Source organism: Pelodiscus sinensis, chromosome 3 (genome assembly GCF_049634645.1).
Source record: "Pelodiscus sinensis isolate JC-2024 chromosome 3, ASM4963464v1, whole genome shotgun sequence".
In the NCBI taxonomy this organism is placed as follows: Eukaryota; Metazoa; Chordata; order Testudines; family Trionychidae; genus Pelodiscus; species Pelodiscus sinensis.
Window position 1 is genome coordinate 8,777,142 of NC_134713.1, and position 18,449 is coordinate 8,795,590.

Sequence of the window (18,449 nt, forward strand, 5' to 3'; positions counted from 1 at the left end):
AAGTGTGTTTCAGGTTAGGGGTAGTTTGATATGAAGTTTTATCCAGAACTAGACTCCAACCTCTAATGAATCTTGCTGGAGGTTTTAAAATATTTAGTTTGTTTTTGCTTTTTGCCTAGCAATTTGCTTCAAATTGTATTCCATTGCATCTCTGTGTAATCAGGGTCTAGCCAGCACTGGAAACAGACGTAGCGCTGTATATGTAATTCATTAGTTTCAGTACAGAAAGCAGGAACTACTGGAATGCTCATGGGTGAAGATGGTTCTCATGGAGATTACTAGCCAAAATTTGTAGGCTCATGGGGTTTAATTAACCAAGAATATCAGCCTTTTAGGGTCTGCTACTGCAGATGACTAGTAAAGTCTGGTGACTGTTTTACGCGTCCTCCAATTCCTGTTCCTGTCAATGGGATTCTTTCCAATTGGTGTCAAAGGATATGTCTATACAGTGGAGATATTTCAGGATACCGAGGTATCCCAAAATAGCTACCCTGCATCTTAGAAACGCACCTGTTATTTCGAAATATTTTTTGAAATAACGGGCACGCTATTTTGCCATCCCTATAAACCTCAGTGCATGAGGGTTAAGGGATGGCTCGAAACAGTGCATTATTTCGAAATTTGGTGCAGTGTAGACCGCACCAAATTTCAAAATAGCCTATTTTGAAATAGACGTGAAATAAACTACACAATTTGCATAGTACAACATGCAAAAACTCATGGAGTGTCCACTCTACAAGCACTTTTTTCCGCAAGAAAAAGTATAGTAGATCGTCAGAAGACAGGGCTTTTTGCGTAAGAGTTACTCCTCTTTCCACAAAGAATAAGCCTTTTTGCACAAGAGCTCTTGTGCAAAAAGGCATGTGTGGACAGACACTAGGGGTTTCTTGAGCAAGAAACCTTTACTGGAAAAAGCACAGGTGTTCTGATGGCCATTCTGTGATATGAACATCAAGCTTCGCCTTTGTCCTGGCATGTAGTCTACACTGACCTTTCCTTAAATCAGCCACGTTTGCTAGTTTGCATATGACTTACCAGGTGACACATAAAAGACCTCTTACGGGGTCATGAAATTTAATTCTTGCTTTGAGGATTCCTGGATGGCATATATTCAGTTTCCCCTGTTATTGCGCTAACTGGGCTACGTTTCAGTTTGTCACATAGGAAAAAACTCACTAGCATTACATTGTTGTGATGCACAGTCACTTAAGATGGTGGCATCATGGAAACATGATATCTTTGTGTAAGCAGGATGCCACATTACATTGCAATGTTGTGATGCTGCTTTAAAACCTCATTGTGTTATGATGTAATGCCACAGTGCTGCAAATATGTTATCAATTAGCAATCTTTAGGGCAGGGGTGGGGAACCTCAAGCCCAGGGGTTGGTTGTAGCCCCCGGGTTGCCTGCTACTGCCCCCTGAGGCTCATGGATCCCCCATATTGGGTCACCTGTGCTGGTGCTCCAGCCCTCTGCTACCCACCCCCAGGGCTGAAGCACACAAAATCTACTAGCCTCCCCTCCACCCCTACCCCGGCTCTGGTGTGCGAGGGGAATGTGAGGACTATCTTATTTCTTCTCAGTCAGGGGCTTCTCACTTTGCTTCTCATTTGTGTGCGACCTCCGACTGATTTTTTTGTGGGTCAGTGGCCCCCGACCCTGGAAAGGTTCCTCACCTCTGCTTTAGGGGGTGGAGATGTAAAATTCATCATATAAGCAATATGTGCAGGTTGGTGAAAAATTTGCAAAATTTGGTAAGTGCTATTTATCTCATTGGAGCATCACAGCAAGCTGAATTAACCAAGCTGCTTCAGAGTTCACGAATAACAACAAGAACAAAAACATCATCTTTAACATAGGCAGTCTGGGGGTATAGTCCTGCTTTCTTCTGACCCTATTCTTTGATTTCCAGATTCTTACATTCATGGTTGTTCTGTGTGGGATTCCTTAGGCCGAGGACTCAGTCTGCTTCGGACCTCAGAGCTAAGAGTGGACAACAATGTTTTCTATAACATTTTAGGTCATGGGATTCTACTGGGTAAGTGAATCAGAGGCTTTTCAATCAACCTTTTCATGGCTCTCTATGCCGAGGATACTGTTATGCAAACCTTCCTTGGATGGAAGGTTCGCTGCTACTAGTCTTATGGAATCTGGACTATCACTCTCTGGCTTCCTCAGGAAGAGGTTGAGGATCTATATCCCTGTGGCCATAGATATGTTGGGTCCATTTCTTATGACCAGCATGGAGCTTGTTCAGTCTCATTGGTACTTCTCTCCTGTCCCATTTCTATTCTTTACAATATGGCAGTAGATTTTTTTTTAAAATCAATGACCCTGATTCACCCATCATTAAAACATCTTTATTATGTAATATTTAAAGGCTGGATTCAACAATACAAACACTTCCTTTTTGTGTGGATCAGGTGACACTGGAGCCAATGGGGCAATATTGTGTGTGTAAAATCAAGCACAGTCTTAAAGTACTTGACTGAATTGGAGCTTGAAATGACAAAAATATTGAAAAGCAAAATCTCTCGCCTATTAGAGCAAGCTGGAGATTTGGCTGCAGCCTCTTCCACTAGGATCTCATTCTGCTGAAGTACGTAATGTTCTCTCTTTAGTTTTGGCTGCCCCCCAGCAATGGCAGCAGAAACTGCCATTTTAATTTAAACAAAAGCATTGGGCCATGATCCTGCAATCCAGTGCACCCATGCAGTCCTTACACTTGGCTGGAGCCCAATTGGCATCAGTTTGATGCATCACTCAACCAAGCTGGGACTTCATTCGGAAATCCGTTCCTCTGATCTTTCATGCTGAGACATAAGTCTGACTTTCTAATCTCTGGGCTGAGCTAAATGTGTCCTCCGAAATTTCCTTCTGAATACTCTGTATCCTCCAGACGTCTTTAATGGTTTCAATGTCAGTATCTCCAGAGGGTCTGAAAGATGAATTTATATATCATTTTGTTACCTGTAAAGGCATATTTATTATAGCTGCCTGTTTGCTGCTCTAGAATTGAAAACTCACAATGATTTCATTTAAACCCCTATTTTCTAGGGTTTTGCAGGACAGTCATAAAAAGTCGCTCTGGGCTTAAAATTAATTGGCAAACAAGGTCCTGGCCTGGAAGCCAAGACTTTTTATGCCTCCTTTCAAACCTGTCTGACTTTCAAAAGCACTAGTATACAATCCTGCTTGTGCTCTGACAATGGCTATGACTGAAATAAATGCCATCTGGTAAGGAAATATTTCTCAGTAGGATCTAGTTCCATGGTAAATGCTGTAGAGGTTGCAAAGTGTGTGGAAAAAATAACTCCCCAAAATCTATGTGTATTTTTTTTCTGATGATCAGCTGGAAGTTAGGGTGGTTAATACGTGGGGAAAGCATCTGTGTCCAGGGAAGAATTGGCGGGAATGTTGGCATATGTTATCACATTTCTTGTAAAGGAAGGGTGAGGTTGACTTGCATGTTCCCTGGATAGGGTTCCTCTTTTCCAGACCGATGATGGAGGTGAAAATGCTTTTCTTTCCTTTCCTTTCCTTTCTGTGCTACGCTATTAGGAAGTGTCTTACTCTGTGGCTGTGTCTACACTGGGCCACTTATTCCGGAAAAGCAGCTGCTTTTCCAGAATAAGCTGCGAGCTGTCTACACTGGCCCTTGAATTTCCGGAAAAGCAACGACGCTCTACTGTACAAAATCAGCCGCTATTCCGGAAAAGCTACGCTGCTCCCGCTCAGGCATAAGTCCTTATTCCGGAACACTGTTCCGGAAAAGGGCCAGTGTAGACAGCCCAGTAGTCTTTTCCGGAAAAAAGCCCCGATCGCGAAAATGACGATCGAGGCTCTTTTCCAGAAAAAGGGCTTTTCCGGAAAAGCAGCCTGCCAATGTAGACGCTCCTTTTCCGGAAAAAATGAAAACGGAATAGTATTCCATTTTAAGCATTTCCGGAAATTCATGCCAGGGTAGACACAGCCTGTGTTTGTATAGTGCTTAGCATAATGGGGCTCTGACTTCGATTCCACCCTCTTGGCGCTAAAATAGTACAAATTAATAGCTCCTTTTCTACCTTGCAGAAATCATCTGATCTTTCGACTGTGCACCATAGTAATAATCTTCATTGCTGATATTTAGATCCCTGCCGTTTTCAAAGCATCCTGCTCCACTCATAGCTTTCCTTCCAGAGTATAACGTGGATTCCAAAGTGCTTTTCAAGCAGTATATGCACAGCATATCGGAAATGCAGTCACTTCTGTGGTGAAGAGCTGCTGCCAACCAGCCCTCAGTGCCTTGCACAACAGTATACGTGAAGGATGAAAATATACACAAGAATATGTGATCTGCATGGGTGATGATTCTTGGAGCTGTATTTGATGAATTTTTACCTCTGATTTATATTTTAGGAGGATGGTTGGAACAGGGGAATAGAGTCAGGCACAACATGGTGATTGGTCTTTCTGGAACAGATGGACTTTCCAACATTGAAACATTGTCACCAGCAGGGATCTACATTAGGGCTCCTGCTAACGAGATAGAGGTAAGGATAAAAAAGCAACACTGTATCAAAGAACCACTAAAGATCTAGAACATTGGTTCTCAAAGTGACCTAAACACAGGGGCTGTGTCTACATTGGCAAGATTTTGCTCAAAAGCAGCGGCTTTTGCGCAAAAACTTGCCACCTGTCTACACTGGCTGCGAGTTCTTGCACAAGAACACTGATATTCTAATGTATGAAATCAGTGCTTCTTGTGCAAGAACTATGACGCTCCTGCTCAGGAATAAGCCCTCTTGCGCAAATGTTCTTGCGCAAGAGGCCAGTGTAGACAGGCAATATGAATTTCTTGTGCAAGAAAGCCCGATGGCTAAAATGGCCATCAGAGCTTTCTTGCACAAAATAGCGTCTACACTGGCATGGACGCTTTTGCACAAAAGCACATCTCTTGCACAAAAGCACATGTCAGTGTAGACGCTCTCTTGTGCAAATACTTTAACGCAAAAACTCTTGCGTTAAAAGTATTTGCACAAAATCTTGCCAATGTCGACGTAGCCAGGCTGTTAACTTAGGGTTTGTCTACACAGCAGGGCTAAAGTCAAATAAAGTTACACAACTTCAGCTATGTCAATTGCGTAGCTGAAGTCGAAATAGCTTAACTCGGCTTATACTGCTGTCTACACCACTGTGAACACTATTCCTTCAACTTCCCTTACTCGTCATGAAATTAGGGTTACCATGAGTCTGAGTAAGTCTCCAGCTTGACATTATTTCAAAATAAAACCTTGTAGTTTCAAAATAACAAGGTATGGAGACATACCTTACTGAATGAGTTGTGGTAACGATTGTTACTACAATAGGATAGTAATAGAAGTGCACAATGCTACATTCCTAAATAAATCTCTTTCTCTTTCTCTCTCACTCACACACAGGGTACGTTTAGACTACAGGGTTTTGTCGACAAGTTTTGTCGACAGATACTGTCAATAAAGCTTCTGTCGACAAAGAGCGTCTACACTACATTCAGTTTTGTCGACAAAGCAAGCTGCTTTGTCGACATGGCAGTGTAGACGCAAGGACAGTTTACATGCAATAACGCTTTCTGTCGACAGAACTCTATTGACAGAAGGCGTTATGCCTCGTGAAATGAGGTTTACCAGCGTCGACAAAACTGCTGAGTTCTGTCGACGTTATGTCGACAGAACTCAGCTGTAGTGTGGACGCAGGTATAGTTTTGTCGACAAAAGTCCACTTTTGTCGACAAAACCGTGTAGTTTAGACACACCCACAGAGAGAGACACACAATATTTTCAACACAACTCCAGTCCTTATCATACTTCCAAGCATTTTATGTTTCACTACAAAGTCTAAAGTCATCTTAGGTTAATCAGAGGCTCATAAAATTTTGCAAAAGACCTGATCCCAGATCTGATCAATTCTGGACTATTTTGTATTGTTTCATCAAACAGTAAGACACTCAAAATTTTTCATGATCTAGATGGCAAACCAAATAGTGATTTTCACCTGTATTTGAACCTGAAACTCAAGTAAAACTCAGGGACTACCAATCCATAGAAACAGAAACCAATGAGGAATTATATATGAGGACACCATTCCCTCTTTACTTTTTGCTCCTCAAAGAGTTGCATCTAACTTTGAATGTGAGAAACAGCCCAACAGGTTTCCTATGCTAGCGTACGTCTGGACTGTGGCGCTATTTTGGGATACTTCCAATAGCCAGAAATAGCTATTTCGTGTCTCTTGAGCAAGCCCGTTATTTTGAAATAGTTTTAAAAATCTATTTCAAAATAACGGGCTTGCTATTCCGACGTCTCTGTAACTCTTGTTCCACGAGGGGTAAGGGATGTTTCAGAATAGCGGTTTATTTTGAAATTTGGTGCTGTGTAGACGGTGCCAAATTTCAAAATAAACTATTTCAAAATTCAATCAAAATAAGATATGCAATTTGAGCTACACCCTACTCTTATGACAAGTTTTCCTGAGAATAAACAGAGCACTTTGATTTCAGTTTGCTGCAAGATACACACTCAACTTTATAGGCCATGTGAAAGAACATAGCGGAGGCATTTATGTTTTCTTTTAAAAGTGGGCAGGGCCTGTAAACACAGAGAGATCTCAGCAGTCATATCTCGATTTCGCCTAGAGCTGTCTGACTCCATTACCAGTGGTTCAGCTGTTAAAGGGCTGGCTACATTTATCTGTCAATGTACTTGTGAAACTGAGTTTTCAACATGTTTAGCTCATGTGCTATACTAGAAATTCAGAGATCTACTTAAAAGTGGACATGCTCCCCAGGCACTGACATTAAAACTCCTTTCCAAAAAAACTAGCGGGGCCTGTCCTCTGCAAACCAGTGTCAGTAGACCAGCAAACATTCATGGCAATCTGCATTCTGAGCTGCCAGCTAAAGGACTGTGTATTTAAATCAATGCAACAGCAAGATAGTGAAATCTAAAAGAAAGCTAGGAGCCTTCCTCCATTTATCCACATTATCTGTAGGGGTACTTATTATTGCACAGCATCCAGAAATACCTGGCAGAAAAACAGGAAAGACTGCAGTATATCTGTAGGCTTTTGGGGTTAGGCACAGTCTCCTATTATGTGTCTGTATGGTGCACAATGTCAGCTGGGTCCTTTAGTCTCTAATATAAAAAAATAGAAGTGCTGAACAGGAGGAAGGAAAGGTGGGTGGGACTTTAGCCACAGTGCTACAATCATGAAGTTAATTAGTTTAAGCATCTGCACATCACGGGGTTTTATAAGAATGACCATTCTGGGTCAGAGCAATGGTCCATCTAGCCCAGCATCTAGTCTTCCAACTGGGCTGGTACCAGATGCTTCAGAGGAAACGAACAGAATAGGGCAATTATTGAGTGATCCATCCCCTGTCATTCAGTTCCTAGCTTCTGTCAGAGGTTTAGAGGTTGCATCCCTGACCATTTTGGCTAGTAGCTATTGATAGGCCTGTCCTCCATGAATATATCTAATTCTGTTCTGAACCCTGTTATAGCCTTGGCCTTCACAAAAAGCCACAAGTTCCACAGTGACAAGTTCCACAGGTTGTGCATTGTGTGAAGAAGTACTTCTTTCTGATTGAAACCTGCTGCCAATTAATTGATTAGGTGATTCCTGATTCTTGTGTTGTGTGAAGAAAGTGAATAAGGAAGTGTTAATTACCCCTTCACATCGGTCGTGATTTTATAGGCCTGTATCATATCGTATTTTAGTCATCTCTTTCCTAAGCTGAACAATCCTAGTCTTTTAACCTCTCCTCCTATGGAAGCTGTTCATACCCCTAATAACTCTTGTTGCCCTTCTCAACCAATTCCCATTCTATTTTTGAGATTGCAGGGAACAGAATGGTACACAGTATTTGAAGTGTAGGTGTTCCTGGATTTAGATAGAAAATATAATAAATGTCACAGTTTTATTATCTTTCCCTTTTCTACTGCTGTCTAGCAATTTGTTAACTTTTTGACTACCCCCACAGGGTAGGCATGTCTAGACTTGCTTTCACGTTTGAAAGAAAATATGCAAATTCATTAGGAATTTGCGTATCTTCTTCTGATAGCTTTTTTGAAAAAAGGTTCTTTTGAAAAAGGAAGTAGTCTAGACGTGTATCTTTTGAGAAAACCCCTTTTTCAAAAGAACCATGTAAACCTCATTTTTTAGGAAGAACGGTTCTTTCGAAAAAGGGTTTTTTACTCGAAAGAACCGCGTTTAGACTTATTTGAAAGAACCTCTTATGAAAAAGTGATAGGAAGAAGATATGCAAAGTCATATTACACACCAAATTTGCATATCTTCTTTCAAAAGTGAAAGCAAGTCTAGATGTGCCCATTGTGCGGATGTTTTCAGAGAACTAGCAACAATGAATCCAAGAACTTTTTATTAAGTGGTGGCAATTAACCCCATCATTTTGTACTTATAATTGTGATTATTTTATCCAGTGTTCACTACTTTGTATGTACCAACACTGAATATCATCTGCCATTTTGTTGCTACGTCTCCCAGTTTAGTGGGGTCCCTTTGTATCACTTGGATGTAATTATCTTGTGTAACTTAGAATCATCTGTAAAAATGCCCCCACATTGTTTATTGCTTTTTCCAGATTACTTATGAATGCAGGTATGTTGACCAGTAGTAGATTCTTGGGGAACGCTGCTACTAACCTCTGTATGTTGTGAAAACTATCCATTTATTCCTGTCCGGTATTTCCTATCTTTCAAGCAGTTACTGATCCATGAGAAGATTTTCCCATTTATCCCATGTTTGCTGATATTATTTGAGATCTTTTTAGTATGGGACCTTGTCATAAGTTTTCTGAAAGTTCAAGAAAGTTCAGTTGTGTCAACTGGATCATCCCTGTCCGCATGCTTGTTCATCCTCAAAATATTCTCATAGATTGGTAATGGGGGTGACATGTGTGTGTGGGGTGGGGCATGAGGGGATACGTGCCCTCAAATGTTGTGGGTGGGAGGGGCAAAAGGACAGAGCTCTGGGCTGCCCAGGTTCTTCAGCTCCCAGTGTGTTGCTCAGGGGAGGGGGCCGGACTGCCCCCCCAAGCATTGTGGTGACACATCTGGGAGCTGGGGGAACCCAATCCCCATTGCGTGCACCAGACCCAGCCCTCACTAGTCTCCCAGGTTGTATTGCTCAGGGGAATGGACTTCGGGGAAGACACAGGGAGGGGGCAGAACAGGGGGCAGATGGGGTGGACATGTGGAAGAGACTGGGAGAAGGCAGAGAAGAAGCCAGAAGAGGTGGGGCAAGGGTGGAGAAAAAGCAGGAGAACGGGGGTGGGGAAGAGGGGCGAGACCTGGCATAGAGAGGGGGTGTCCCACTGAGCAAGCATTTTGTTACAATATGTGCAACTTCGGCAGCAGAGCTGGGCTTCTGTGGCTCACTGTTGCAGTGAACTCAATTGCAGCATCCTGCGTGCTCGCCGGCCTGGTCAGTTGTGAAGTTACTTTTCTTACAGTCATGCCGTGATCATCAGTGCTCCAGACAGGACAGGGATGGAGCCTTCTCTTCTCTTTTCTGTCCCAGGGCAAGACTGCACATGGCCCTGAGCCACAGAGTTAGGGAAGAGAAATTCCAAGCCCTTTATAAACCTTTACTGGAGCCAGGAACAATCCTGGGCTTATGTTTCCTAAGAAGGAGGGCTGAGTGTGTCACTGCGCATTTCCTTTCCACTGGCTGGCAGAGCTGGGCTCATAGCACAGGGAGAGCATCTGCTTTGCTATCCCCATACTCCTGGACACACAATACCACTTCATGCTGCAAAAGGGCCAGAGCTTTGAAAATTTTCCCACAAGCAGAGAAGCAGCTGTTGCCCCCTGAAAGCCTTGGGAAAAAAAATCAACATTTTGTCTGCAGAAAATTTTGTTTCCACATATCATACATTTTCCATTGTTTCCCTTTCCCCGTTTATTATTCCTGCACCTGTGGAACCAGTTTCTAATCTCAGTTACTCCAGGGCTACATCTAGACTGGCATGATTTTCCACAAATGCTTTTAATGGAAAAGTTTTTCCGTTAAAAGCATTTGCGGAAAAGAGCATCTAGATTGGCATGGACACTTTTGCGCAAAAGCACTTTTTGTGGAAAAGCGTCCATGCCAATCTAGACGCGGTTTTGCGCAAGAAAGCCCCGATTGCCATTTTCACCATCGGGGCTTTTTTGTGCAAAACAGTTTTTAGCTGTCTACACTGGCCCTCTTGTGCAAAAACATTTCCGGAAAAGGGCTTTTGCCTGAACGGGAACGTCAAAGCACTTGAGCAAGAAGCACTGATTTTGGACAGTAGAACGACAGTGCTTTTGTGCAAAATCAAGTGGCCAGTGTAGACAGCTGGCAAGTTTTTGTGCAAAAGCAGCTGCTTTTGCAGAAAAACTTGCCAGTCTAGATGCAGCCCAGACGTGCCATACCCAGTATAGTACCAACACTTGGAAAATCAGAAAAGAATCTGGACCAGGCCCCGATATGGCAGTTCACAAACTCCTGCAGCTCCCTTCTTATCCGAAGTCCTAATCCTGTTGTTTGTGACTGGAAATGATTGTGATATTATAAACAAGAGGGTTACGATTTCAAGTAAGGATGAAGCAACCTCCAAGACATTATTTCTAAGTAGATACCTCTGGCAGTGAAAAGGGGAACACACAAGACTCATAAGTGGCTGGCCTCACCATAACCGCTTAGCTTGTGGTCTGACCCCCTTGCTTCATTTGTTTTATTGTCTATTTACACTGTGAGCTCTTTGGAGCAGGGTCTCCCTTGCAAGGTGCACATACAGCATCTGTCATAGTGGGATCATGATCTCAACTGAAGCCTTTGGCTGCTACTGCAGTAAAGTAAACAATATTTTAAATTTCCCAAGCACAACTTCAATCCTTTTCCTTGGTCTCAGAAGGGAAGCCGTGTTAGTCTGTGACTTTAAAAACAACAAGTAGTCCTTTGGCTCCGTAGAGGCTAACAAAAATATATAGGATCATGAGCTTTTGTGGGTAAAATCCACTTCATTAGATGAGTTGGAGTGGAAATAACAGAAACCAAGATAGCTATCTATCTATCTATAATCTATAGCTATCTCTCTATCTATTTTGGCAAAGCTCCAGCTATTCCCGGTGGCTATGTCTAGACTGGCCACATAAGACGAAATAGGCATGCAAAGCAGGCAAGTCAGAATAGGGAAATCCACAGGGGATTTAAATATCCCCCGCGGGATTTAAATAAACATGTCCGCCGCTTTTTTTCCGGCTTGGGGAAAAGCCGGAAAAGAGCGTCTAGACTGGCGCGATCCTCCGGAATAAAGCCCTTTTCCGGAGGATCTCTTATTCCTACCTGAAAGTAGGAATAAGAGATCCTCCGGAAAAGGGCTTTATTCCGGAGGATCGCGCCAATCTAGATGCTTTTTTATGGCTTTTCCCCAAGCCGGAAAAAAAGCGGCGGACATGTTTATTTAAATCCCGTGGGGGATATTTAAATCCCCCGCGGATTTCCCTATTCTGACTTACCTGCTTTGCATGCCTCTTCCGGAATTAGGGGCCAGTCTAGACGTAGCCTGTGGGTCCCACGCTACTGGTGGATAGTGTTAGCCTTAGAGGCTCTCTGTGGCCTTCCTCATGGCCTCTCTTTATTAGAGGCAGGTGCCACAGCCTTCTGAGCCACGCTCATCATCACAGGCTAGTTCACAGTTTGGGGTAAACTCCTCTCTGGAGTCCTATCTCCCTTCTCACGACAGAGGTTGAGTTGTTGTGAGGAGGTCAGGGGGAACCTCGGCCCACCCACTACTCCAGGTTCTGGTCCAGGGACCCTAAGACTATGTCTAACCTACATCCCTCTGCCCCAGAGGGATGAAAATTAGATGTATCGAAAGTGCAAATGAAGCCAGGATTTAAATATCCTGCACTTCATTTGCGTAATGATGGCCGCCGCTTTTTTCGAAATGGGGCTTTTTGAAAAAAACCCGGCAGTTTAGACAGGGCATTTTTGACAGAAATGCTCCATTTCAAAAGATGAAAAATGAGGAGTACAGGATCTTTCAAACGGGGCATTTCTTTTGAAAATGTCCAGTCTAAACTGCTGGTTTTTTTTCGAAAAGCCCCATTTTGAAAAAAAGTGGCAACTGTCATTATGCAAATGAATCATGGGATATTTAACTCCCGGCTTCATTTGCACTTCCATATGTCTAATTTACATCCCTCTTCTGACAGAGGGGTGTAGTTTAGACATAGCCTAAGGCAACAGCAACAGGCAGGGTTACTGCCACTCTCAGTCTGGCAACTTTTCCCTGGGCTACTTCCCCAAACAATCCCTCTCTGCACCTTTCCTTTGGTACCTGCTCATCAGCCGTCCACTCACACCCACACAGCTCCTGCACACAGTACTTCCTCTTTCCATTCTTTTGCTCTATTCCTTCTCCCCTCCTTGCCGGGGGGAGTGGGTGGGGGGGAGGGGGGAGTCTTTTAAAAGTGGCACTACAGGCCTAATTGGCTGCAGGTGTTTAATCAGGCTGTAGCTTCTAGTGAGCTCTAATTGACCCCAGGTGCCTGCCTGATTATGCTGCAGTTAGGTTTTGGGCTTTCCTTTACTTGGAAAAAGAAAGTTGTTCATCCAATCTGCAGCATGTCTTCCCTCCATCAGTGTGCAGTAGCCAGTATCTGTCAATGGTAGGAGCCGTGCTAATGAGACTAATTAAGTGGGTTGGATGTGTCCCATTCACAGTTTTTGATGTGAAAATGCAGATGTTAAAGGCAGGAGAAACTGGCTTTGTAATGGGTTAACCAGTTAGGGTACATCTAGATTACATGCCTCTGCCAACAGACGCATGTAAAATAGGCTACCCGACATAGTCAATGAAGCGGGGATTTAAATATCCCTGGCTTCATTAACATAAAAATGGCTGCCACACTGTGCCGGCTCAGCTGATGGTCAGCACAGCGCGCGAGTCAAGACGCGGATCGGTCGACAAGGGAAGCCTTTGTCGACTGCTCCTGTAAACCTCGTTTCACGAGGCATAAGACAGCGGTCGACAAAGGCTTCCCTTGTCAACTGATCCGTGTCTTGACTTACGCGCTGTGCCGACCATCAGCTGAGCCGGCACAGCGCGGCAGCCATTTTTATTTTAATGAAGCCGGGGATATTTAAATCCCCGCTTCATTGACTATGTCAGGTAACCTATTTTACATGCCTCTGTCAGCAGAGGCATGTAATACAGACGTACCCTTAATGTCTTTATTCAAGCCCAGGGTAACAGTGTCAAATCTGTAGATGAATTCCAGCTCTTCAGTCTTTCCCTGTAATGGGTTAGTGAAATCCTTTGCAGACTAATGGCTAGTGACACTGTTCAGTCTATTGCTACTCACTGTCAAGGAGTAAACTTTGATGCTTAGCCTAACTTTCCCCTAACTTTTCCCATTACTCCCTTACGAACCGTGCAGAATTTCTTCTCTTCTACAGGGGCATTTATGCCTTTCAAGCCTGGTAGACACTTAGCATGTCAGTGGCCCTTTCCCAGACTTTTAGTCTCTTCTTATCTAAGCTGCATCTTTAGCTGCTGTTTTAATCTTCTGTAAGTCAGTTTTTCCAGCCACTGATTTTTCGCCTCATGTGCATTCAGACAGATCCTTTTTGAGTGAGTCAGAATTCTATTAAAGAATTCCTCATTACTCATTCCAGAGTCATTCCATTGGCTTCAGTATAACTACTTCCATTTTCCATCCAGCTCAAGATGTTTGGACCCGTACTTTCCTGTGGTTTTAGTACATTGTAACCCTGGAAACGGAAGCTTCAGAGGGGTAGCCAAGTTAGACTGTAACTGGAAAAACTTAAAAAACAACGAATAGTCTAGCAGCATCTTAAAGACTAACAAAACATGCAGATTGTATCATGAGCTTCCGTGGGTACAACTGACTTCAGATAAATGGAGTATTAAAAGTCCAGTTCCAAAATAAATAGGGAATGGGAGTGGGGAAGGAAGGGAAAAATAGTAAATTAGGGTATGTCTACACTAGAAAGTTAGTTCGAACTAACGGACGTTAGTTCGAACTAACTTTCCTATGCGCTACACTAGCGCTTCGCTAGTTCGAATTTGAATCGAACTAGCGGAGCGCTTAGTTCGAACTAGGTAAACCTCATTTTACGAGGGCTAACGCCTAGTTCGAACTAGCTAGTTCGAACTAAGGGCTGTGTAGCCCTTTAGTTCGAACTAGTGGGAGGCTAGCCCTCCCCAGGTTTCCCTGGTGGCCACTCTGGCCAACACCAGGGAAACTCTATGCCCCCCTCCCGGCCCCGGACCCCTTAAAGGGGCACGGGCTGGCTACGGTGCCCGTGCCAGGTGCAAGCCTGCCAGCACCCAGCTAGCAGACCCTGCACCTGGCACGGCACAGAGCCACCCACCCGATGCCCCCCAGCCCACCCCCTCTTGCCGGGACCAGGCTGGCGGCTCCCGGGAGCTTGCCCTGGACCGCAAGAGGCGGGCACCTTCCTGGGCTAGTGCGGACATCGTGGACCTCGTCCACGATCTCCGCACTAGGCACAGGAAAGTGGCCGTCTAGGGCAGGAGAGCTGCCAGCCTGGCCACCCAGGACCAGGTGTGCATGAAAATCAAGGGGGTCCACTGAGACCCCCGACACTGAGCCCTGAGCTTACAATGGCCGTCCTGGGTCAGACCAAAGGTCCATCTAGCCCAGTAGCCTGTCTGCCCACAGCGGCCAACCCTAGGGACCCTGGAGGGGATGGACCGAAGACAATGACCAAGCCATTTGTCTCGTGCCATCCCTCTCCAGCCTTCCACAAACTTTGGGCAGGGACACCACTCCTACCACCTGGCTAATAGGACTCCATGGACCCAACCTCCATGACTTGATCTCACTTCCCTTTAAACTCTGTTCTAGTTGTAGCCTTCACAGCCTCCTGCAGCAAGGAGTTCCACAGGTTAACTATTTGCTTTGTCAAGAACAACTTTCTCTTACTAGTTTCAAGCCTGCTACCCATTCCTTTCCTTTGGTGTCCTCTAGTCCTTCTTTATGGGAACTCAGGAAGAACTTTTCTGAATGCACCCTCTCCACCCAACCCCTGCTTTTAGAGACCTCTATCCTGTCCCCCCTCTGTCTCCTCTGTTCTAAGCTGAACAGTCCCAGTCTCTGTAGCCTCTCTTCATCTGGGACCTGTTCCCAACCCCTGATCATGTTAGTTGCCCTCCCCTCTCCCAGCCTTTCTCTTCCCCTCTCCCACCTCCTTTTCCCAGTCTCCCCCAGTTTTTTTCAATAAAGACAGAGTCAATGTTGGAAGAAACGTTATCTTTATTTTGTACATCAATAAGAAGGGGGGCTAGGGAAGGGCAAGTGGAAGGAGGTGAGGGAGGAATGGGGTACGAGCCCCCGATGGGGAGGACTGGGCTGGCTCTGCGGGCTTCTGGGGGTGGAAGCTCTCCTGCAGCCCCCCAATTACTCCCTCTCCCCAGATGGCAGCCTGCGGCAAGTGCAGCCGGGCTGATGGCCGAGTGGTGTGATGTGCCCAGTGTGGGCACTCAGGGCACTCCAAGCCAGAACTTCTTTGCAAGCGGGGCACCCCTTAGAACTGTGTGTCCGGGGTGGGGGTCGGGACCCTTTAAGCGCAGCCCTCGGCTAGCCTGAGACAGTATCTCCATGCTCTAAGTCCTCCTTTTATGCCCTGCCGGCACTGCTTCCGGCCATCATTAAGCCCTGTTCAGAGTCCACTCAATGTGGACTTGCTAGTTCGAACTAGCAAAACGCTAGTTCGAACTAGTTTTTAGTTCTAGATGCGTTAGTTCGAACTTGCTTAGTTCGAATTAACTAATTCGAACTAAGTTAGTTCGAACTAGCGCTGTAGTGTAGACGTACCCCCAGAGTGTTCATGTTAAAAGAAGATGATAGAGAAGGTGCATATTGTTCTTTAGTACTCATTGTTTGGTTGGTTAAGTCATTAGGATGTGGAAGGTAGAGTGCTAGCCAGGTGATGTCTTTATTCATACCTTTGTGATGGCTCCCAAACTTGGAAATGAAGTTAAGTTCCAATGTTTCCCTTTGTATTTGGCTTGTGGAATTGGCCTGAAACAACACAGTGACTTCGAGATCCATTAATGAGTGCCCAGGCAGGTTAAAGTGTTCTCCAACAGGTTTCTGTGTGTTGCCTTTCCAAATATCTGATTTGTGTCCATTAATTCTTTCCCATAGAGACTGTCCAGTTTGGTCAATATACATGGCAGAGGGACATTTCTGACATTTGCTGGCATATATCACATTAGTGGATGTGCAGTTAAATGAGCCCCTGATGTAGTAGCCGATGTGGTTGGGTCCAATGATGAAATCACTCGTGTAGATGTGTGGACAGAGTGGCACTGGGGCTGATTGCAGGGGTGGGTTCCTGGATGGTTATGATGGAGATGTGCTGTGTGGTTACTGGAAAGAATTTGTCTGAGATCAGGGAGTTGTCTGTAGGCGAGGACTGGCCTTCCCTGCAAGGCCTGTGAAAGTGAGGGGTCATTTTCCAGAATAGGTTGTAGATTGTTGATAACACATTGGAGGGGTTTAAGTTGTGGGCTGTGGTGATGACAAGTGGAATTCTGCTGTTTTCTCTTCTAGGCCTGTCTTGAAGTAATTCATGTCTGGGTACTTTTCTGGCTCTGTCAATCTGTTTTTTCACTTTTCCAGGTGGGTACTGGAAACTGAAGACTTATTTTTATCCTCAGCACAGGTATCTCTCCAGCCTTCATCATCTCCAATATGAGGAGAAGGCAACTTATTTTCTGTTCTTATTCATCCTTGGCTTCTTGCTTCCCCTAAATACAGGGATACAAATTAGTGTTCACAGGGTTTTTGTGTGTGTGTTTCATAGAATCATAGAGCTGGAGGAGAACTCAGGAGGTCAAAAAGTCCAGCTCCCTGCCCAAGGAAGGACCAATCCCAACTAAATCAACCCAGCCAGGGCTTTGACAAGCTGAGACTTAAACACCTCTAGGGATGGAGATTCCACCACCTCCCTAGGTTACCCATTCCAGTGCTTCATCAGTTTCCTAGTGAAATAGTTTTTCCTAATATCCAACCTAGACCTCCCCCACTGTAACTTGAGACCATTTCTCCTTGTTCTGCCATCTGTCACTACTGTGAACAGCCTTTCTACATCCTTTTTGGAACCTCCCTTCAGGAAGCTGAAGGCTGCTATCAAATCCCCCTTCACTCTTCTCTTCTGCAGACTAAACAAACCCAAATCCCTCAGTCTCTCCTCATAGGTCATGCGCTCCAGCCCTCTAATCATTTTGGTCACCCTCCAATGCGTCCACATCCTTTCTATAGTGGGGGGCCCAGAACTGGACACAATACTCCAGATGTGGCCTCACCAGAGCCGAATAAAGGGGAATAATCACTTCTCTAGATCTGCTGGCAATGCTCCTCCTAATGCACCCTAATATGCCATTAGCCTTCTTGGCTACAAGGGCACACTGTTGACTCATATCCAGCTTCTCATCCACTGTAATCCCCAGGTCCTTTTCTGCTGAACTGCTAATTAACCATTCAGTCCCCAGCCTGTAACAATGCTTGGGATTCTTCCATGCCAAGTGCAGGACTCTACACTTGTCTTTGTTGAACCTCATCAGATTTCTTTTGGCACAATCCTCTAAACTGTCTAAGTCACTCTGGTCCCTATCACTGCCCTCCAGTGTATCTACCTCTCCCCCTAGCTTAGTGTCATCTGCAAACTTGTGTTTGTGGACTCCTGTCCACCAGAAACTGAATGGAGCTTAACAATTGCACCTTGGTCATGAAACAGCTGTCCTAGAAGTTAGTTGAGTTCACTGTTGGGCTACGTTTATGCTACAGCATCTTTTGAGCACACCCATTATTTTAAAATTTAACAGGCTCGCTATTCCGATGTCCCTGCAAACCTCATTCCATGAGGAGTACGGGACATTTTGGAATAGTGATTTATTTTGAAATAAGTGCTGTGTAGACAGCGCCAAATTTCAAAATAAGCTATTTTGAAATAACATCGCTATAAAGATGCATAGTTCAAATTATGTATCTTATTTTGACCTATGGTGCAGAGTAGATACACCCTTGTTGATGAAAAGTTCCCTAGCTCTTTACCAATATCAATTGAAGTCGTCAACTCCCAGACTATCATACACAGGGGGAGAGGGCTACATCTGCATCTGAGCACTGCCCGCCATTGCTTCCCTACCACGACACTTTCTGAAATCTGCTGCAACAAGTTGGGACTAATGTGTTTCATTCTGATGCATGTGGACAGTTGGGAATAGTGCTGGAAACACTTTTAGTGTTGTATTATATACATGAGGAGAAGAGGCAGAAGAACATTAAAGGACCAGCACTGTTCATCAGAAGGTGTTCATGAAATAGTAACATTATCAGTGCTGTACTGTTAAAAGGAACTTAAAACATAGAGGCTACGTCTA

General features: G+C 44.5%; 1 protein-coding gene across 15 annotated transcripts in view; it reads left to right on the plus strand.

The window, feature by feature from the left end:
• Nucleotides 1–18,449, plus strand: part of PKHD1 (PKHD1 ciliary IPT domain containing fibrocystin/polyductin) — a 417,767-nt gene that overhangs the window by 198,718 nt on the left and 200,600 nt on the right. For all 15 annotated transcript variants that reach the window (XR_012902469.1, XM_075923353.1, XM_075923339.1 and 12 more), the window contains 2 exons: nt 1,914–2,039; nt 4,403–4,536. Coding sequence is in view for 14 of the 15 variants with exons in the window: in XM_075923353.1 (XP_075779468.1) it covers nt 1,914–2,039; nt 4,403–4,536 (260 nt within the window). In the remaining variant the exon portion in view is untranslated. The remainder of the gene's footprint in view (nt 1–1,913; nt 2,040–4,402; nt 4,537–18,449) is intronic.